The sequence below is a fragment of the Pleurodeles waltl genome, chromosome 5 (assembly GCF_031143425.1).
Source record: "Pleurodeles waltl isolate 20211129_DDA chromosome 5, aPleWal1.hap1.20221129, whole genome shotgun sequence".
NCBI lineage: Eukaryota > Metazoa > Chordata > Amphibia > Caudata > Salamandridae > Pleurodeles > Pleurodeles waltl.
The window spans coordinates 1,755,286,208-1,755,309,587 of NC_090444.1; the positions used below are offsets into that span (position 1 = coordinate 1,755,286,208).

The following is a 23,380-nucleotide window of genomic DNA, read 5'->3' on the forward strand; positions in this document are numbered from 1 at the left end:
GGCAACCACTCGTTTGGCTCAGAAGTGGACTCTGAGATTAGAAATTAAAGGACACAGAAAAGGGGAAACCGAACTGAGTGGCCTTTCAGTAGCAGCAGGCATGCGGGAAGGCAACGCTGCTGCAAGAATTCAAGATTTTGGCTCCTAACAGCGCCAAACATTCCAGGAGGGCCAAACTTATACGTCCTGTACTAGAGGAGAATTTAGAGGGTGCATCCAAGTAGTTACTTGACTACCATTCTACCACATCCACACAACCCCTACCTGGAAGAATCTGGTTATTCCTTCCACAGTAGGAGAAAATGACCTTGGACAAGTGCGTCTAATAGTAATGCTAAAGGAGGTGCAAGCACTGAGCTAAGGTGCTATGAAAACTGTTCATCTGCACCAAAGGAGTTCACAACTACACTTCTTCCCCAAAAAGATGGCACATTGTTAGCTGCCCTGTTACCCACCCTTGACCTCAGGCTGCTAAACCATTACGTATTGTCAGCACTTAATGACCACCCTGCAGGACGTCATTCCACTGTTCTGCACAGGAGATAGCATGGCAAGTCTCTATCTCAAGGATGCATACTTTTTCAGCAAGAATAATTTCTGGATTAACATGCTGTGCATTATTCTCCCGTCTAGTGGATGGGTCTGGGAAAATCTGTATTAGTTTTCTTCTTGGGTGCCGACCAATAGGAGAGTAGTGCCATCCCCTTCAGACATCCGCATACACCAGCAATGCCCCAGTAAACATTTTCTGATTAATTTTTTTTTCTCCTGCTATTGGCTTCGGGATCACGGTTCACAGCTCCATGTTTGTGATTGTCGAACATCATAAGACCCCGAAAGGGAGCCAAAAACCTGCAACATCTAAAGAGAAGGGATGCCCAGTAAAAATAGTGAATGTAGGTTTTTCACTTGAGCTTCAACCACCTTGTAGGTGTTCATTCAGGGTGATAGATATCCCTTGTCCCCTACCAGGTTTAGAAGGGATGGAAAATTACCCTTTCGGCTTTCTTCTGAAATGCTGCCACAAATTCAAGGACTAGTACAAGTTTGCAATCTGTGACAGCCTAAGGACAATAAGTCTTGGGTGTGTAAGGTGTAGGAGTTCCTTCCGAGAACTGTTGAGATCCCTGAAATACGGAGGAGAGCACTTTGCACAGTGGTGCGGGTTAAACAAGTCTCAAAGACCAGGACTTTTGGTTGAAATGGAAGAGGCCGTCAGGGGTGCATTGCTAAGGGACAGCGTCTGGTGTCCGAAACACGGAAAGGGTGACACTGAAAAACAAAACATGCCCAGAGTATTTGCAGTGGGTCTGAACGACAGTTTCAAACTCGAAGACCCCAACACAATCCTCTGCCAAAGCATGCAGTAATCTTACAGAAGGTCAAATCACGAGCTCCACAAGCTGAAAAGCACAAGAACCCGAAAGAGACAACTCCTGTTCCAAAAGGGGATCAAGGAAAGAAAGGATAAAGGGGTGAAGGATAAAGACCTTTCAACTCTGATGCAAAAGGCTGTCCAAATACTCACTGCCAAACAGCGAGCTTTCTGCGTTGAGAGGAAAAAGCTTACATGAAGCCAAAATGACAGCTCTGCCAAAAAAGGAAAATATCTCTTTAATTTAAGGATTTTTGACTTCCTGCCCGAGACTAATCTAGAGCCCACGCCCCAGTAACTTTTCTCCATAGGAGGAGGAACAGGAGTCATCTTATGAAGTGAGGGAGCAATATGAACAGTCCATCAAGGAATTACAATGGGGGAGGACGTAAGGCAGGATTTAGCGCCTGACTCTTCAGAAGAGGGTTTTGATTCATACCCTCCCAGGCATCGTCACTCGATGACCTCTAGTATAATGCTATGACTAAGGTGGTAGCTGATTGTGTATTGGCTCATGCTTGAATAACAGAGCGCTGACCAAGACCCATCCTTCCTTGGTGCAGACAGCTCCCTCAGGTCCTCTGTGGAAACTGGCCTTGATGCCGAAATAACCTTGGGCATCCAGTTAGCTGGGCACAGCAGAATCCTAGGATTAGAGGTGCCAATTCTACAACATCTCTTAGACAATCTGCAGAAGACTGTTTATTCACCCCCCACATTGGGGAAAATCACAGTGAAGCCGCCACCAAGGGTGCAGGAGATTCTTCCTCGCAAGAGGGGGCTTACCTTAGAGGAGCGCCCTACATTGGCGCTTCCACCACGTCCCAAGTGAAAGAAGCATCTGATGGAGGCACCAGCCCACTGCCCCCTTGCCTTCCTGTGCCTCCTTCTCTCCCACCACCTCTTCCCCTACATGGTCCTCCTCTGCCACCTTTCCTGAAGGGTTCACCATGTTCATCCTACGGGGAAGGCAGTCCTCCGCACCCTATGGACCCTTATGGCACCCCATATGACCCTGAGCTGTGGGACAAATGGTGTTTCCCTGGGGGTGAGGGAACACTGACCCTGGTTAATATCCAGTCAAACTCGCCCCTCCAAGCAACACTACCTCTTTTCATGAGGTGGTGCTTAGGGCAGCCACTTTCCACAAAGGCAGATCTCCAGCCAGTCCCTGAGGAGGAATATGTCCTCATTGAGATACGTTTCAACACCCAGCGTTCAGTACAGTACCTACCCATACTGAAGGGCATGTTAAAGCTGCCCTGGACATCATTAAATACCAAGTGAAGGCTAGAGTGGTCATTCCCAGAAACGATTAAGAAATACAAGCCCTCCCCTTCAAACCCACACAACATAAGAGGCCATCTCCCACCAGACTTGCTAATAATGGATGCCACATGCAAACTGGCTAATGCACAGGACACCACGGCCCCCCTCCACCAGATCAGGAGAGTAAAACGCTAGATGCAGTGATGGAGGGTGGCCACTCAATCTGCCACTCACTGACATATCGCCAAGTCAGTTGGCTTACTCTCTGGATGTAATTGGGCCAAGTGGGATGAAATGGGAAACTTGAAACAACTCTTCTGGACTGCAGGCACAGAAGTTATTTGCCATGGAGCAGACTATTTCTAACACAAATATTCAGAGTGCCCTAGACGTGGGCAACGCCGTCGCCAGGGGTATAAACACCAGTCATCATACCCCACCCTTGGTTTGGGTCTGTGTCCCAGGGTGCAAACCAGAGGTCAAGCAGCATCTGATCAACATGCCCGCTAATGGGGCACCCCTTCAACCTCAAGATGATCAGTCGCTAGAAAAGATTAAGAACACACACTGCTAAAGCTTTGGGGGCTCTTCAGACCTCCAGACGTGGTTCCTTTTTCGTGGTGGAGCCAAAACCACCTCCTACCAAAGATAACACCAGCAGCAACGCTCCTGGGTTATTCCAAGGGCAGAGTGAATGCAGCGTGGGGGGAAATTACCCCCCCCCCCCATGCAAAACCTGTCAGTGGCAGACTGCAGGGGTTTCTCACCTGCTGGCAACACATCACTTCAGATCAGTGGGTACTTTCCATTATAGAGCATGGTTACTGTTTAGAACTTTCTGCCAAACCACCAAATAATGACCCCCCCACCCCACCAAACACCCTATAAACATGCGGTCTCTGCAGACCATCAGCACCTCCAAGACTAAGCCCCAAGCGCTCCTTCTCAAAGTGCCATAGAGCCTGTGCCACCACACTAACATGGTAAAGGGGTGTACTCCCTATACCCCAAGAAGGATGGGTCTTTCCCGGCCAATTATCTCTGGCCCCTCAACAAGTACATGCTGTCAAAGCATTTCCAAATGGATCCCGTTCAGGGATGTCATTCCTCTGTTGCAGTAAGGTGACTGCCCTTGATCTGAAAGACTCTTATTTCCACATTATCATCCACTGGGTGCACCAACACTACCTAAGGTAAGTGGATAGCACTTTCCATTCATATTTCTCCTTTTAGGGGTAGTTACCACCCCAGAGTTTTCACAAAGTACCTTGCAGTGATTGTTGCTCATCTTTGAGGGAACGGCATCCACCTCTTTCCATATCTTGACCATTGGCTGATCAAGAGCGCAACCCAGCCCCAGTGCTTGGCTCGCACCCAGGCCGCCATAGACCTGCTACACAGTCTGATTCAGTCAGTACCTCAATCTCACCTTCAGCCCATACAAATCTAGCCCTTTTTGGGGGCGGTCCTGAACGCTGTGGTAGGGCCAGCATTCCCCAGTCCTGCATGGGTTCAAGCATGTCACATGCTGCTCTTTCTCTTTCAGCCAGATCGACAGGTAAGTCGGATAGCCATACTTGTCTTTGGCATGTTGGCCTCTTGCATTGCCATAGCTCCCCAGTCCACAAGCGCTTGCTGCAGGAGTGCCATGCAGCACAGTGGTCAGAGGGTAACTAGGAGGATCTAGTTTTGATCTGAGGCCGTACTCATTGCTCTCTACAGTAGTGGAATGCCAACTATCTGTTGCAGGGACAGCCTTTTCTAGTCCGAGTTCCGCAAGTGACCATCACCTATCATGCATAGTACAGAGCATAGGGTGCACTTGCAAGATCTTACTCTCCAGGGTCTAGGGACACCCCTTCAGCGGGGCTTCCACATCAACCCCCTCAGTTTGCTATCCAGCTAGCTCTCAAAGCTTTACTTTGTCACATTTGCAACCCCCACTTACAACATACCTGCAATGTACTACCTATAAAAATGGAGAAGAACACACTTGCCACAGTTATTGCTCCTGGCTGGGAGCATTCAGCATTGGGCATGCCATCACAGTCCATCTACTTCCGGGAGCTAACATCGACTTTTCAGACCTGCTCAGCAACAAGTCCACAAAAAACGCAAAATGCCTAAACTCCTGCATATGAATTTACAGCACTGCATGCCACGAACAGGTGCCTAATGGGTAAGTAACAATTTCCTTACATTGTAATTATCTTTGTCTAGTTTGTAGTGCTGTATATTCCAGTACAAATACAAGATGATGGATGGAATGCTTGTATTAATCTCAGCCACTGGCAGTCGCTCGTTTTTTCACCCACCATGCCAACTCCGTTTGGACTCCGCCATCTGCAAATTAGTCATGACCTTGCTCCTCATGAGAACAGTCCAGCCCAATATGCCAGGTCCTCTTTGAACCAGAACACAAGCAACCCAGGACCAGGTTTTCCTTATTGGGGCTCTTCGGAAGGTATAGCTTGGCTCCAGTGGCATATCCAGAAAACTTTGGGCATCATTGCAAAAACAAGGTATTGGATGGAATGCTTGATATAATCTCAGCCACTTGTAGTTGCTCAGATTCAAATGTAACTCCCCACCTCCCAGATGCAAGACAGAGCTTTTACATTACATGCATTATATGCTTTTCCCACAATCCACCAGTAGGCACTGTCCTGCTTTCCTTAGCTCCATGTACTTCCACCCACCTGTTTTGGGTGGGGAGGACACAACCTTTGGAGTGTTTGTCCTGGTGCATTGTGTATTTGATGGAGGGATCATGAGTTAACTGAAACTTCTGCTTCAACAAAAACTTGCAAAATTCTTGCCCAGCTCTAGATGGCAGGAGTGTGCAGTGTGAGAATATACAGCACTGCAAGTGGATACGTACAAGCAAATTAACATTTCTCCTATTTATGGATGAGCCTCGTAGCTGTTTTCTGCCACGTTTTTTATTACCATTTAGTGGTAGTGTCATAATAGCAAAATATAAAAAGTGAACAAAATTGCCAATGGAAGTGCACAGTATTGTTCTTCTATACATACTTTTAAACCCGGACATTTGTCATTTATATTTGTACAGAGTTGCATTTGTGCCATGCATGTATTAACTCCTATTTAGAGTGTGTGTATGAATGAGTAAACATTTGTCCATCCGAGATTTTACCACAGCATGGTGGAACTGGTGTTAAAGCGCTACGGTCTGTCTCACAAATAGCATGTTAGAATAATTTAATTTAGAAAAGGCAGCGTAATAATAATTTTAGAGTATGACTTGATAGCGCAGCTGTTGCCGGACCTTTTTTTGATCAAAAAAGTTTTCAGGAGTTCTACAGAGTGGCTATGCCTATACATTTGCTCATCTAAGTAGAGCTTTTGATTTTGTAAAAAACAAAAAAAGTGTGCTTCCACTGAAATGCTTACCCTCCACCTGTGATAATTTATCCAGCATCCTGAGCCTGTCTCTTATCAAGCAAAGCTATTGTTTGACTTTTTGGTCTCACACACCACTATGCTCTATGGACTTTGCCCTTTAAGGTTACATAGATGCCATTCTGATGCTATTAAGCAACTTCTTGTGGATAAATATGGGATTTATTTTCTAGTTGCTATATGTGAACATTTATACTCATTACAGGAGGGCTTTGTTGGTCATAGTGGCAAGCCAACGGCTAAGACTTACCAGATATATTTCTCATGAAAAATGATGGTAAATAAGCGGATCTGACGGTCTGATTGCGAGGAAACTTTAAAGTCAATTGGGATTTAGGGGAATTTCTATTGTCTATTAATCTGCAAGAGGTATTGTTACCTGAAATACCAGCCTGCTGTTGTAGGAAAGGGTGTTAGTGTTGGTAATCTTCTCGGACAAACCTTGGGTATAGAAGACTCTTGGGTCCTCCTAAGAGGCAGAGCGCTTTGCTTTACCGACCATAATGTTTACATTTATTTTTTTGTGACTGTGCCTGATTGTTGTCTTGTTGAAAACCTGTGCAGTACTGTAGGTCTGAGTTGAATGTGGTGACACAGGTCCATTGATAAAGGGGAGATGCCTGATTATTTCACTGGTGAAAGATGTGTCCAATCCCTTCGGTCTGATCTCTGTATTATAAAACATTATGGCAAATATTGTAGGCTTGGTATAATTATTATGAACAGCATGTGTTAAAGCCAATATACCTTTTATGATTTATTATCAAGCTGTGTTACAGGCTGTAGTTGGGATTTTGTTTCATGAAATCTCATTTTACCATACTAGGCATTTGTTTTGATATCTGCCATCCCCTGTGACAATCTTGGAGGTATAAGATTTTCATTGTGTTAATCCTTGTAAGGCCCTTTTGAAAGGCATTGAATATTCTTTAGCCAAGTGTACTTTTCTACAGATTTGTAATTTTATATTTATTCATGATGGCTGCTAGCAAAAGCACACTTCAGTAGTCCTGTGATGGTTATGCTGTCAAGCCAATGTTAAGATTTGTTGGTTCATTGGGAAAAGTTATGTTAGACTTTACATGTTTAACATGTTTATTCTGGAACGTTATGAGAAGACCAGTAAGCCCAACCGGCTTGTTGTGAACAGCATGTTAAATGCAGTGTTTCTAACCGTGAATTCTTGTTACACCATGGTCAAACACTGTCAGAGTATTTTGTTAAATGGAATTTTATAGATTATCACAAGGGTGTTGGTGACCTTCTCAAGCCATAGGCATAGTAGGTTTTCAGTGTGCTAATCCTTAAGTCCTTTTTAAGAGGAATTTCATATGATTTTGACAATTTTAATACTGCATTTGTTGTATTACTGTGTATCTCATGGTTCTTTGTGGCAAAGTTGAATTCAGTGGGCCTAAATTAGTTAGGGTGAAAAGCCAATGAAAGCTATAGGCCTCGTTGGTCCATTGTTTGGAACTATTCCATCTGGCACAACTACTATGTGTTTTAAAACCATTGCAACTTAGGTAATATGTCATTTATTATGAAATAAGTGTTAAAGATAGTAAGCCTTTGAGGGTGGATTGTTATTGAAGTGTGTTAAGCCTGCAAACGTGTGTGTGTTTTTTTTTTTTTTTTTTTTTTTTTTTCCATGAAATCACAAATTACCTTTGTAGGCAAGGATTCTTTTTTGTATATTTTTATTAGACTTTGCAGATAAAAGCAACACATGAGGAGTGTATCAAAAGCAGTTAACCCAAATTAATCTAGCAGAAACTAGTTTACAAGAACCAGCCAGTGGAGTTAATAAATATTCTTAAGATGCAGACATACATCTTGACTGATCACACAGTTATAAAGATATAGGGAAGTAAAATAACAAAACGTGGATATGGTGTATCCAGAGCCCATCCAGGAGTACTTGCTACTGCATCAGGATAACCTCAAAGTGCATGATCTACAAAAAGAATGACCCTTCTATTAGGCAAGCAAACCTTCAGAAATGTGGATTTAAGGAGCGAATTAAAGCTCCCTTGCAATGGCTGCAGTCTCTGTCCCCTGATCTCTAAAAAGTGGGCACATATATTAGAGAGCTGCTGCCCAAGAATAAAGTTTTAGAAGTCTGGCTTTGCCCAGCCACCTCTATAGTAGATATTTGAGTGACCTTTTAGATTTGGAACATGCCAAAATGAACCATGAGATCATATCATGCATGGACTTAAACCAATGAATATTCAACTTGAGGGATGGCCCTAATCAAATACAACACTTCAGGCAGAAAGATCATCTTAATATTGCTGTGGCCCACTATACAAAGATGTAATTTATCTATCCTATGAAGTAGATCCCTTTTTACCCTCCTGGGGTTAGATTAAGTTCAATCAAGCGACCCAGTTCAGCTGTCATGGTAACCCCCAGGTACACGGCGCTTTGTACTACCCTGAAATCATCTGGATACAAATAGCTATTATTACATGGGGTTTGCTTTGATTTTACTGATAGCCTGAACAATGCCCAAATGTCTGCGCCTCTCGTTCAGTTTTCAGTACCGCCCCCCCAGGATTAGGTGTGACAACAGGCCCATCATCTTCATAGACCAGCACCTTAGGATCCCAGCCTTGACTTGCATAGTTACAGTTAAAGGATTCAGATCTAATTTCCAGGAAAAAAAAGGAGTTAAATCTAGTGCAAGCAGTAGTGGAGGAACAAGGGTACTCCTGCCTGGTGCCTCTTAGTATTCAAATTTCCCCTGACTGCCCACCCAACAGTTGTAATCTGGTGGTTGGTCCTCGATACACTGCCCTCATCGCATTAGTGTATCCGGTCCTATTCCAGATCCTCATAACTGTGCACAAAAATGTCCATGAGACCCTATCAAATGCCTTTTCTATATTTAAGAATATCAAGGCCATAAGGATCCCAGCACAAATGAAGCGTCAAAGTGTAATGACATGACTGGTCTGATCGGTAGTTCACTTTCCTGGTATAAACCCATTCTGTCTTGGTGAGTAACTTGCATAGGACTAGACTCTAGCATGAAGTCCATATTTTAGAATACATTTTTGTATCACTGTTAAGTTATTGGCCTATAAGACCCTGGCTCTTGCAGTGGTTTACCCTTCTTTGGAAAAACAATATATTCAGTGGTGTGTGGCTGTAGATACACATGTTTTGCATACATCCGCCATCTAGTGTTTGGTCTGGAGTCACAAGGTCGAGTGACTCCTCTCGTTACTGCGCATGGGCATCCTGTCCTTTTTGTTTTCTCTCTGCCATAGTTTGGGCATGTGTTCCCCTCGCTCTGGTATTCCTCGGCTCGGTCTGTTCCAAACTGTTCTTTTCTGTCTTTCCTTCAGTGATTGTATTATTAGTTTGTGTTTTCTCTACCAAGCGTAGTTGATCTGAATTTCTGCGCCGAGAGTCAGCTCATCGCCCTTTAAGGTTCCTGTCTCAGGCCTACTGCTCCACGCAGTGTTGGGATATACAGGGCTGACGGAACGGACTCCATTTTCGTTTTTGCCCTCTGCCATTTGAAATTCCCATACACTAATCAACACCTGGTGCGTAACTTGTCTCTCTCTGGACCATGAAGAAGAAAGCTGTGACGTCTACCGATCCTTTCCATCCATGAAGACACTGCGGGACCTAAAAGCATGTTGATTGGAGATGGCACTGCCTCCAAGGCATGGTCGGATCTGAAAGATATTTTTGGATGCCTCGCCTCCCAGCTCTGCACCAAAAACATCCAAGCATCCTCCCTCAGCCCCACACTTTTCAATATCTACGTGGCTCATCTCGCCACCATCATCGGCCCCCATGGCCTCACCGTCATTTCATACGCTGACTACACCCATCTCTGTCACGAGGAACCCATCTACCGACCAGAATAACCTACACGCCGGACTCCTCGCCATCGCAAGCCACCTCAAATTGAACTCGGGGGAAAAAAGAGATCATCATCTTCGGTCCCAACAAGACAGCATGGAACAACTCTTGGTGGCCCAACACCTACCACCCACGCACGCAATCTTGGCATCATACGGGACTCATCTCTTTCAATGAGTCAGCAAATCAACACCATATCATCCTCCTGCTTCAACACCCTTCACATGCTATGCAAGACTTTGAAATGGATTCCTTTAGAAACCAGAACAGTCACCCACACCCTCCTAAGCAGCAGACTGGACTACGGCAACGCCATCTACGCATGGACCACAGCCAAGCTTCAGAGAACTCCAGCGAATCCAGAGCGCAGCCACACGTCTCATCCTCAACTTCCCTCGCCACGAACACATCTCCACCTACCTCAGATCCCTACACTGACTGCCAATCAACATCATTTTTTAAATCCTTGTCAACACTCACAACGCCCTCCACGTCACCGGACTGGCCTACCTCAGCAAACAAATCAACTTCCACAAACCAACTAGACAGCTCCGCTCTGCCGAATTCCACCCCCAACCCCCCTCGCCCAAGCGCCTTGAGACCCTACCGGGTGAGTAGTGCACTTAAGAAATGTATTTAATTGAAGACCAAAACTTCTTCCACATCGACCTCCATTTCCAGCACACTTCAAACAGTCTCTGGGTCGAGCAGACCTATCGATCCAAGCGTTTCGGCACAGAGCAAAAAGCCCACCACATCTGCTTCAGAGCAGACTTCTTTGGCTCGACACAAGGTTTCGACCCCAAAAACTTCAGAACCTAAGAATGTATCTTCCAAAGACTGCAGTCACTCCTCAGAAGCAGCCTCACTAGTGGAACCCACCTTAAAGATAATGGACTCTCGCCAGCTCCATATTCAAAAAGAAACAGGAAAATAATTGCTACCTCTTTGTTTGTGAAGTGGAAGCTTACATTTCAAGAGGCCTTTGACACTGTTCCTCCACCTAAAGAGGTCTCCAAGGACAAGGCTCCAGTTCGACCCAGCCTTCTCAACCACACTCTGTGCTTCCTTCTACCCCTCTACCACCTCCCCAATCACCTACACCTATTACTGAGACCGTTGTCTCCACAAGGTTCACCTCCTGGACATGATTTAGGGGATTGGCCACAGGACATTGACCCATGGGATTTATACGATCCAGATCTCATTTTACCAAGTGACCCTGAGCTATATTCAGCACACCCATCACCTCCTGAAGACTGAGCATCATATCAGCAGGTCATAGCATGGGCAGCTGCACACCACAATCCCCAAATGCAGAGTGACCTTATTGAAGAGGATTTTCTCTTTGATACACTTAAAACCACCCTAAAGTCAGTTTTCACCGATGCTACCCAGCATGGTTAGACATGCCGCTGATATTTTTAAAGAACCTGTTAGATTTATAGTTATTACCCCAAGGGTAGATAAAAAAAATATATAAAGCAGCACCTACAGACCCTATATTTATATGTTCACAAATACCTCCTGACTCCATAGTAGTCAGCACAGCACAAAAACGTGCTAACGGCCAATCAACAGGTGATATGCCTCCCCATAATGACAGCAAAAAAAAGATGCAGCAGGGAAAAAGGTGGCTGTACAAGCTGCCAATCATTGGTGCGTTGCCAGTTCGCAGACACTCTTAGCACTTTACGACAAGGCCCATTGAGAGGAAATGGCGGATCTTCTCCAGTACCTCCTAGAGGAACATCGATGAAGGGCACAGGAGATAGTTTGAGTGTTGGACCATCGCAGTCAACTCCATCAGGTGTGCAATCTATGCCACAGACTCTGCAGCACGTGGCATTGATACCAGCATTATCAGGAGACCTGCTTGGCTTAGATGTTCAGGGTTCAAGACAGAAATTCAGCAGCCAGTTCTCCACATGCCCTTCGACAGGGGACACTTCTTTGGTCAAGAGGTTAGCAACACCATAGAGGGGCTAAAAAAAAACTGATACAGCAAAGGCTATGGGGGCATTACTCACCACAACCGGGCGGGATAATTTGCATTGCCCACAATTCAGGGAAGGCTCTACTGAGCCTTCCACCCCTCAAAGCAAGCAAGCCACCCATTTCTATACCAGAGTTTGTTTCAGAGGTTCATACAGAGGTGCAGACAACAAAGGCCAAGGAAAGGCATCCCCTCTAGAGGATCTGCCTCCACTTCATGGCAGTGACTACCCACACCTTCCACCGGCTCACACTTCTCCAGTAGGGGGAAGGCTAAAAGATTTTTACCCACAATGGTGAAATATCTCCATAGATCACTGGGATCTCTCCATCATCCAATATAGTTATGTCTGGAGCTCATTTCCACTCCACTAAACATTCCCCTTCACAATCAAACTCACAAGACCATCTTTCTCTTCTGAAAGAAGAGGTACAATCCCTTCTTCTCAAAGGGGCTAAAGAACCAGTTCCGCCCGTCCCTCACAAAGGGTTAGGAGTATATTCCCTGGTCTTCCTTATACCAAAGGACGGGTCACTCAGACCTATTCTAGATCTCGGACCACTCAACCGCTACATTCTATCGGAGCATTTCCATATGATCACTCTCCAAGATGTCATTACATTGTTACTACAAGGAGACTTCATGACCGTTTTAGATCTGAAAGTTGCTTACTTTCATATTCCCATTCATCTAGCCCACCGCAAGTACTTCAGATTAGTCATGGCAGAGAAACACTACAAATTCACGGTTTTACCACTTGGGGGTAGCAACCGCCCCCAGGGTCTTCACAAAATGTCTAGCAGTAGTTGCAGCATACCTCAGAAGACAACACATCCATGCCTTTCCCTACTTGGAAGACTGGCTCATCAAAGCCAGTACAAACCAACAATGTCAGTGCCACACTCAAATCACAATACACCTCCTTCATACTCTAAGATTCACAATCAACTTTCTCAAATCCCATCTCCAACCTTTACAGATAGTCTTACAGAGGGGCAATTCTCAATTCTCTCAGGGCGTGCATATCCAACTCTAGCTTGAATTCACTCTTATTTCCCAACTACAGGGAAACCACACTTACAGTGAGCACAGTGATGCAACTACTAGGGATGATGGCGTTCTGCATCGCCATCATTCCCCATGCCAGACTACACATGTCCCTTAGAGCAGTATCTATCTCATCAGTGGTCTCAGTCATTGGATCATCTCCAAGATCTAATGTTGCACAGCCAGACTCCACGCGCTCTGCACTAGTGTAATTCCACCAACTTCTCCAAAGGGTGGCCCTTTCAGGACACAGTGCATCAAATCATTCACTACAGATGCATCACAGACCGGTTGGGGAGCTCACCTCAACAACCTCACAATTACAAGGTATATGGGATCCCATTCACCAAGCTTCCCACATCAATTACTTGGAGTTGCAGGCAGTTTTCCTAGCAATCAAAGCCTTCACCACAACTCTACGACAGTGATTCTAGTCCGTACAGATAACATGACAGGAAATGGGGGGTTGGGTGGGGTGGGTGCACATTCTTAAGTGTCCCATCTCGCTCAGCCAATATGGAAATAGGCCATTCACCACCACATTCACCTAGTGGCAGAATTTCTCCCAGGAATAAACAACCAGTTTGCAGACCTCCTCAGCAGGATGCAGTAACAAGTCCACGAATGGGAACTCCACCCACAAGTCCTTCACCAGTACTTTCAAAGCGGTGGAACACCACAAATAGATCTCTTTGCCACTTAAAAAAATTCAGAATGCCAAACCTTTGCATCCAGATACCCACACCTTCAAAGGGCAATGCTCTATGGATGAATTGGTCAGGAATATTTGCTTATTTTTGCTGCCTCTCCACTCATTCCATCTCTAATTCGCAGACTGAGACAAACCTCACTCGCAATGTTCCTTGTAGTTCCCACATGGGCACGTCACGCTTGGTGCACAACCCTTCTGGATCTGTAGTTCCCCACGAGAAACTCGAACTGGCTGGACCTTCTTACTCAAAGTCCAGGTCAGATCAGACATTCAGATACCGAAACGCTCAACTTTGTGTTATGGCTGCTGAAGTCAAAGTTCAGTTTTTTTAAAATCCTCTGCCAGAATGCATGGACATTCTTAAAGAGGCACATAAACCTACAACTAGATAGTGTTATGCTGCAAAATTGAAACTTATGGTAATATCGACCTAAACACATTGACCCACTAAAAGCCTTAGTCCAAGACATTGTTTGCTATCTGTGGCATTTACAAAAGGCAAACTTAGCTAACTCATTTATCAGTCTTCATTTAGCAGCCATAGCTGCTTAACTCCAAAACAGACAACCAATCTCTTTAGTTAGAATTCCGGTTATCAAAGCCTTCATGGAAAGTCTCAAGTCATTCCACCCAATGTTCCCCTAGCACCATTCCGGAGCCTTAATGTTGTACTTACTAGGCTCATGGGTCCACCTTTGAGCCTATGCATGCATGTCCTTTACAGTACCTTTTGTGGAAGGTAGCCTTTTTAGTAGCTATCACTTCCCTAAGACGTGTAAGTGAACTCCAGACTATAACTTTGGAAGAAAATATTTTTCCAGTTACAGAGACTGAGTAGTTCTTCGAACAAACCCTAAATTCCTTCCAAAAGTAGTTTCACAATTCCACATCAGCCAGTCAATAGAATTACCACGCTTTTTCCCACAACCTGTCTCAGTTACAGAGAGCTCTTCACACACCAGATGTTAAAAGGGCTCTCCTGTATTACATTGACAGGACCCAACAGTTTAGGAAATCCAAACAACTTTTTGTAGCATTTTCAATGCCTCTTAAAGGTAACCCAATATCAAAAAATGGTATAGCCGGATTGATAGTCAAGCGTATTTAAACTTGTTATGCCAAAGTCAAAAGGCAGTTACCTATTACCTCAAAGCACATTCCACCAGAAAGAAGGGTGCTTCTGTGGCATTTTTAGGTAGCATCCCAATAGCAGATGTATGTAAAGCTGCTACTTGGTCTACACAACATACATTTACTAAACTCTAATGTGTAGATATTATAGCATGTCAACAGCCAGTGTTGGCCAAGCAGTGCTCAGAACACTTTTGCAAGCAACTCCTACAGGCTAGCCACCACTTACTTGGAGGGACTGCTTTACAGTCTATGAAAAGCATGTGTCTACAGCCAGATGCCATCAAACTGAAAATATTACTTACCCAGTAGACATCTGTTTGTTGCATGTAGTGCTGTAGATTCACATGCACCCACCCTCCTCCCTGGATGCCTCTGGCCACTATAGTTATATTCTAATACAAATATTATACACATGTATATACATTGCATGGACATATTTCTCTTTACACTCCTTACCTCACCTGCCTGTGGGACAACAATCTAACAAAGGTCTGTATGCCCACACACAGTATCACTGAGAGGAGTCACTCGATCTTGTGACTCAGATTCTTCGAACAAAAATAACTTGTAACACTCCAGAACCAACACTAGATGGTGGATTTATGCAAAGCATGTGAATCTACAGCACTACATGCCACAAACAGATGACTATTGAGTAACATTTTCCTTGCTGTAGACCATGGATCTGGAGCTGACAGACCCTTTTAAATCTGCAGAAGTGTAAATAACAGGTCTGATTTTAGCTGCAGAAATAAACCCTTGTAAAATTCTAGCTGAATCTTATCCACGCCTTCTGCCTTTCCAGAAGGCAAGTTCTTTGTAGTGGTTTGCAGTTTTCCAGTGAGAAAGGAGCTTCAAGAAAGTCCCTATCCTCTGCACGAAGTCTCCCAAATGGAATCAAGTCAAGGAAGCGTATTGAATCTTTGTCTAGGCTATCTCTTTCCAGCTCTTCTTTGTATAGCCTCTCTGAAAACCTCCAAAATGCATTCTGAATTTCACTGAGATCGGATACCAAGGTACCTTGAGTCTCTTATGTCCTTTATTTCAGCCAATGCATCTTTTTGCCTGGTCCAAACCGCCAGCAGGTGGCCCACCTGCTTGCTGTATTGATAGCTCTCCCTTTTCCAGGTCATATTTATTAGTGACTTTCCTTCCCTAAATATAAGTAATTGCTGCCCTAGCTGGTGCTCGGTTATATGGAGCCCCCTCAATATCTGCCCCTCCTCCTTAGAGTCCACTAAAATGAACTGATTCAGCTTCCTCCAGGGCCCTAAAAAGCTCAGTGAGCTGCTGCCTTTTAGTTTTTTCACTGTTTCAGGCCAAAGCTGAGTTTCCCCTCATATCCCGGCCTTGAAGGCATCCCACACAGCCCAGCTGTTGTACTCAACAATTAGTCTAGAAAAAGTCTGAGATCCAACCACTCATATGCTGTATATACTTGTCATCTAAAGGTAGTGCATGCTCTAAAGTCCAGTTCCGTGGTATAGGCTGCATGCCTGTCCAAGCTAGCTCAGAAACCAACGGATTATGGTTGGACATGACCCTGGACACATTTTCAATCTGGGACCCGTGCAGAAGGTGAGACAAAAAGTAGTCCAGACAGGCATGAGAACTGTGTGTGCAGAGTAAAACATACCCTGGGTCTGGCGCTCTGAGTTTGTTCCAAGCATCAGTTATCCCATGGTTTTCCCCTAGATAAATCAAGGACCCTAAAACCTTTTGAGTCGGCCAGAGTGCCAGTTCGTTGTTCAACCAATCAAAAACTGATGGGTCATCAACTACTGACCCATGTACTGATCCTAGGGTAAATATACCATTTGCATGGTGGCGCTCAACGTACAACCATCTTCCAAACCTATTTGATTTTTGTACGGGCAAATCTACAGAAGTTTCCTCAAGACAAAGTTGAAACACCTGTAGGCCTTCCCCCATTCACACCCCCACCCCAGTGGTGTCCACCCAACCAGTCTGAAGCCTAGAGTTTCCAGCAGGTGTTTCGCTGCATCTTCTACATGTCTCCTGTAAACAAATTGTCTGCCTGCAGTACTTTTAAATCTTGAGCCACTTTCCTCCTCTTTCTGGTGTCGTTTAGCCCACAGATGTTAATTGACGCCATCCGTACCTTGCTTGTGCACCTTGAACAATAAGCGATACAGACCTTCTGAATTTCACTTGTATACCTACTTCCTCCCTATATACTATAGTGACCGGACCGCTGAAGTATTAACACCACTCCTCTTGTGTTTCACCCATCCCACACCACCTGCCACCAAATGGAGGCAGTCAGGCCTCCCCAAGACCTTAGTGATGACTATCGAAGCACCCATCTCATGCTGCTTCCCAAATTTTCTAAATACTGCGTTTAAGGGAATACTATCAAAATGCAGCAATATACCATAATATGCAAGAATATCCCCTGCTGAAAGAGGGTGAAACACCTACCTCTTTTCCCATATCTGTTCCCCCTTCTGCAACCCAGAAGCAAAGTTAAGAAGAGAGACCAACCCCTGCTCCAAGCACACTGTTGGCGAGTGTCAATCCATACATCAACAAACAAATTGTTTTTCCTTCCACACACAAATTTTCATGTTGACTATGCTGCCCACCTAAACACAACAAAGGACCCCACACTACGTCTTCCCACCCCCAGAAGAAATTTCTTTTAAGTACGCGGAAGCTTTAATCTCAAAAGAAAATGTCTGCACCTTGTCCTCCAAGATAGTCTTCAGGCGAGCTGGGTGTGGCAAATAAGCTCTCCTCTTCCCCATCCCCCCGCCCCCACCCTCCAGATCCTGAAATGACTTAATAAGCTGTCTGAGTTGCCACCTTCTCTCCACAGTAGCATGACAGATATCCTGACGAGCAAAAAAGGAGTGTTCTTCATAGCTCAGTTTAGCTTCTGGGTGGGCTTTTTCAAAAATCCCCTGACACAACAGAAAGTTACCAAAATAGAGCATTATGGTTCTGGGCCTGTCTGCTTCCCCAATGTGTTTTTTTTTTTTTTTTTTAAGCATTAGTGGGAGGCAGTCCACACAGGCTTTCCAAGTCCCAATTCCTGTTAATAAATTGAGGAAAAGCCCCTCTCGCCATAAAGTCCCTTATCGTTGCCTTCTATTCACTCTGCAAGCCCAAAAATCTCAAATTATTTCTATGTTGTCTGTTTTTAAAGCCTTCCGACTTCCACATCAGGTCAGACATCTGGGCCTGTTGCATTTCCGATTGGCCTCAGAACCCTGACATCTTGTTCCAATGTTGCAGCTCGCTATTCCATAGAGATCTTATCCACTATCTCAACATAAGTCCTATTGACTTTTCTAACAGCCCCTTGGAGTTTCTTCGTGTCAAGACGTGCTCTGCAGCTCTAATCTTGCAGCTGCTTAATTGAGTTATATATAAGGCCCAGCAAGGGTATCCCTCTGACTGACGGGGCCTGTAGGCAAGGATTTGGGTGTTGATTATATAATAGGAAATGAAGAGAAGGAAAAAAAATCATCTGATCAGAAAAAACGCTGTCACTCGCGGGGAAGTAGAGCTAATGGCTGAAGTACTCCCACCTACATTCATGATAACACTTAGCATCTTGTCAGCCTCTTCAGACATTTACTTTTTGCCCCAGGAGTGGCTGCATTTTTCTGATCATGCACATATCTACCTGAAAATGAATACACTTCAGTTTTCAATTTTTCCTAATTTCTTTCCTTCTCTTTTTTTTTTTTTTTTTTTTTTTCCATTATTGCATCACATACCGTGCTAACATAATGCTTGTTTACTTTTAATTTAATCTGAATTACTCTGCATCCCACAGGCCTTAGCCTGGAAACCATACTACAGTCCTGTAATGGTACTAAGCGTAGCTTGTTTTACCATCCCAAGATAGCCAACACTTTGGTTCTAAACATGGCAGCTGTGCTTGAACGTCTTACAATAAAAAATACCATGTAAAATACCCTTGCAAGGGAGACACTTGCTGCAATGTTTAAATTTGCTATTTCAAGGAGATGAGTGCCGAGTGGTGACAGCACGTTATTTTCTACTATCAATTTATCTCTTGTGTTGTTGTTTGTATATGTTTATTGTGGTTGTATAAGTGATCAGTTTATTGTAGTTTTGTACGTTAAGTGCTAAAATGAGTGATGGAACCGACTGCATATATGATGACTTATTGAATGCCTAAACCCCGCATGTACAATGACTTATTGAATGCCTCAACCCTTTATTGACTAAGAAAGGCGTTCTTTTATTTAAAAGACAGATCTATTGGCATTGCCAATGCTTGTTCTAATCTGGATCTGGTTAAATGCATTTAACTACTAAGCATGAGTAAACAGCATGGCCTAAACATACATGCATATGTCAATTGTGTGATATGCTATTTATATCTATTGTTTGGGGACGGGAGAGTCACATTACCCCCTGCTAAGTTATTAAGCTCTTCCCCACTATCAACAATGGTAATGACCTATTACACTGTACATCTACTTATGTACTATGTAGTTCATTTCATTGAAGACATCTTTAATTTAGAAAAGCTGCCTAACATGTATATTGTTGTGGTGCAATTTACACCAGTGACCAAGATTCTCCATAGGGTTCTGGAGATACAGATTTTGAAATGAAATGTAAATCTCAGCTCTTTTCTCAAAAGTGCAAACAAGCATTGGTAATTGTAAAGTTTCAAAGAATTCTGTTCATTTTACTCCAGCCTGGACTCTGCAACCAATTCCATCAGGGGCGGGACTCTTTGTCACTAGGCTTTTGGTGTCCTGTATGGCATAATAAGGATCACAAGAACAGTTTTGACCTCCTCCCATCCGCATTGGGTAGCTGTTCAACTTTATTTATTATGCATTATAAATATCATCAGTGTTGCATGGGATTGCCATGCCTCCCTTTTAACCTTCTCCCTAATCATCCATACAAGCTGCAGAGCAGTGTAAACCGTTCCTCCATACACCCCCACACCACCCTCGTGAATCTAATGTTGCAGTCTTGGTTACGTACATAATGTTTACTCAATTTCTCAGGTATGTCCCGAGAAGATCCAATTATGCAAGTGTTTAAGTGACTAATGACGCGTTGAAAGTTGCTTTTCTTGGTAATAGGCAAACAAAAAGTAAACTGCAATAATTTTGTAAGTGCATTTATATTTTTTCTTCTCTTCATTTATTCTTTAGGTTATTTCAAGATTGTCCGGGGAGAGGACCACTGTGGAATAGAATCTGAGGTTGTGGCTGGAGTACCCAAAAATGAAATGTATTGATGCTCGTCCTCTATTGGCAAGAAAATCTGAACTTGGCTTATTGATTTAAGAACTTGCAACAGCGTTGCCTTGTTTGTGGGGTCATTCCAGTTGATTACAGAGGGCTGTTTTTAGTTTGAAGCTGCTTTTTTGAGAGAAGACCTGCCATTCATTTTTTTTATTTAAAAAATGACTGTGGCACCTGGCTTCCACAACCTTGCACTCGTAAATTGAAATGAATCTATTCTGTCAAACACACTCTATCTACGGATTTTAGAAAAACATTTATATACAAATATCGGTCTGTTTTGTGACCCTCTTTCATTATTTAGTACTAAACAATTATGGACAGTTTTAAATCTGGCAAAATCAGTCCCTTATGTGGACTGCTGCTTAGAAATGGAGGGCTATCGAATGGCCACCACAAATGTTTGGATTGTGCCTGGACGACTAGAGGCTCAAGCAGTTATAGCTTGTTTTTAGCCTTCTAAGCAGGTTTTGTTTTTAATTGCTAAAGGCACTAGTGCTAAAGTTTGTATTGCCCTAAATTTCATAGTGATGATTTTTAGATTGTCTTTAAAAAGTTTACAGTTTTAAGGAAGAAAATGTAATGACTTTCATGGGGGAGTTTTAAAAGCGTGTTTATTTTTTTGTTTTTTTGTTTTATTTTTTTCCACCTTGTTTAAAATATGCTGGTCAATGCCAGTTTCCTATAACAAACTGGCCCACAGAGAAATTGATGTAAACATTTTTTATAGCTTTGTGGCCCTTTTGAAATACAAAGTTTTTTTAATCATGTGGTGTGTACTTAACTGACACTAGAATGATCTTGTGTGAATGAGGGAGGTTTTACTTGAGACAAACCTGTGTTCATAATACATGTTATGTTGGCAAACCACTGAATCTTAATGTCCCTGTTATGATCTTTTGCTGAAAAATAAACTTTAAAACATTGTGCCTGTTTAATTTTTTTTCTTGCCAAATTTAATTGGTACCATAGTGCACCACAAACTGAGCGCTTACCTGCACACCTGGTCTCAGACAGCAGCAAATCCGAGTTCTCAGACAGAAGTCTATTCTGATTGCTTAAAGGTGGCCCGGTAGATGCAGCGATCTGAGTGACTGCTCTTCTTGTAAAAGCTATAATTCAACACCTACAACTGAATGTGGGAAATTGTTTTTCACTAGTAAAAGTTCATTACTGATTTTTACAAGATGGTGCCCTTTTTGGTAACCGACTTTAGAACAAACTGCTCACATCAAACAAGTTTGCTGGAGTGAAGGCACGTCTAGTATTCGCACAATCGCCTTTAGTTTACCACAAACTGATGGGAGGGTGGGGTGCTCCCCCACTTGCCTTCAGCCACCTGCTCGCTGGACAACCAGGACCTCCTTAATGACGCCTGACCTGCGCTGGTGCCCACCTTGGTCTCTTCTCTTATGACAACTGCCAGCACCACCATATCCTTTAAATAGCTCTGGCATGATTGAGATTGGTTGGCATCGAAGGTTTTTTCTTTTCCCTTGTTTTCCACCTAGTTCTTAGTTGTGTTATGGGGTGACATGCTTCTGGGGTGGAAGTGTGGGGTAAGGAGTGTTCTGTTGAGGTATTCATATGTAATATACAAAAGGTACACTGTTCCAAACGTGCTCAAATAACCTAGGGCACCCGAGGTGTCGGGAGCAAAAACCCTCAAGCATCACAATGGATGGCTGGCATCATCATTGGGAATTGCTCCTCGCCAGGCCGGCGCTGCAACGCCTGACGGGCTTCCCTAAAAAGGAAAGCACTCAGCCGTACTGTTCTAATGGTAACTCATCAGACAGGTATGCCTATATTCAGGCACCAGCATACGCTCGGAGAGAATAAGATGTAAGACTAAAATTGGTTATTCATCCCGAAAATGTTAAATTCCTTTAATCAATATACTTGGATGAAGACCAAGATTAAAATAAAAAAATGAAAGTAATAAACTGAGTGATGCTCAATTACTTTCAAAGAGCAACAAACTTCCGGGGTCTGTAATTTTAACAGTACCCTCAGGTTAGGGACGACATGTTTCGCGTCGTGTGGTCCTTAAGGATCCAGTGACGCTTCATCAGGACCAAAAAAGGGAATTATTATAACAGTTCTTCTCCAATTAAAAAAGGGAAAAAATGTGACAAATTAAATATATATACACCGGTCACTTACATTTTAAGTAAAACTGGCTACGTCACTATCAGGTCGCCCATCCCCTAATCAGGACACTTGTGCGAGACGCCGCTTTGGAGGGTAGGTCCACAGTGACGGACCTGGAATATTAACGCAACATGTTTCCAAGTCCCCGAAACGTGCCTCTCAAGGAGCCCTTGGAGCCGAGGGTAACCATTCGCCCTAGTGTATACTTTTAGTGTACTTATGACCTATTTCATTTGTGGGTTGCAGTGTCCTTTAAAGATTCTTGCTCGCTAGTGGTCAGTTCTGCCTTTTTCTTCCTCCTTTTTCTGTTTCAGAGCAGTGACCAACTACTGTATTATTCCACTTTGATTTCTTTATCTGTTGTTGTGACTGACTACTTTATTTTTGCTGCTTTCACTGTGGGTGTTTTTGAGCTGATAGCTGCTTGTGTTTTATTGCAGCATTCCATCCCTCCCACCTCATGTGCTACCTCTTACACTGCTCATTTAAGCTGAAGCTTTTTGCGGTTTTGAGCAATCTCAAAGTTTTCCTTTTTCGTCGTGACTAAAAGTTTTAAGATATATGCAAAGCTTAATTGTCAGTTCACCTCTTTGAAGTGTTTGCCAGTTGAGCCAAACCTGCAGCTGCCCTCTTACCCAAGCGCGGTGCCCCCCTCCCACAACTCTCCCGTGAGCCTAGAGCACGAGCAGTCCACGCCGTTCTTGTTAGTGTCTCTGCGCACATATTCCCTGGCTCTCTGGGCCCACAGGGGCGAACCTCCTGGCAGCTTTCCTGAAGGGTTTGCGAGTCGGTGAGCCCAACAGTCATTATTTTATCGTTTTAAAAATGGGTGCAAACTTTACTCCGAATTAATTCCTTAAGTAAGATTGTGCTTGCGATTCATTTTATAAATTATTTCCTATTGTGTGTGTGCACGTTTGCAAATAATTTTATGTTTCTGCTTCTTGCTTCTGGGAGCTTGGTCTGGCGGGTTTGAACAGCTGTAAGGAGACTGATCCCTCCAGGAAAACCCTCCCCCGCCACAGTGCCATGAGCTGGGTGATGCATGGCGTTTGAGAAAGCAAATTAACCCCAGCCCTTTCTCCATCTGTAGGGACTGCTGACGAGCATCGAAGACT

The 23,380-nt window shown here is 43.8% G+C and overlaps 1 protein-coding gene across 2 annotated transcripts in view; it reads left to right on the plus strand.

Moving 5' to 3' along the window:
• CTSB (cathepsin B) overlaps positions 1 to 21,035 on the plus strand; it is an 80,942-nt gene extending 59,907 nt beyond the window's left edge. For both annotated transcript variants that reach the window (XM_069236151.1, XM_069236152.1), the window contains one exon: positions 20,016 to 21,035. In XM_069236151.1, the coding sequence (XP_069092252.1) occupies positions 20,016 to 20,101 (86 nt within the window). In that variant the 3' untranslated portion in view covers positions 20,102 to 21,035. The remainder of the gene's footprint in view (positions 1 to 20,015) is intronic.
• The last annotated feature ends 2,345 nt before the right edge of the window (positions 21,036 to 23,380 follow it).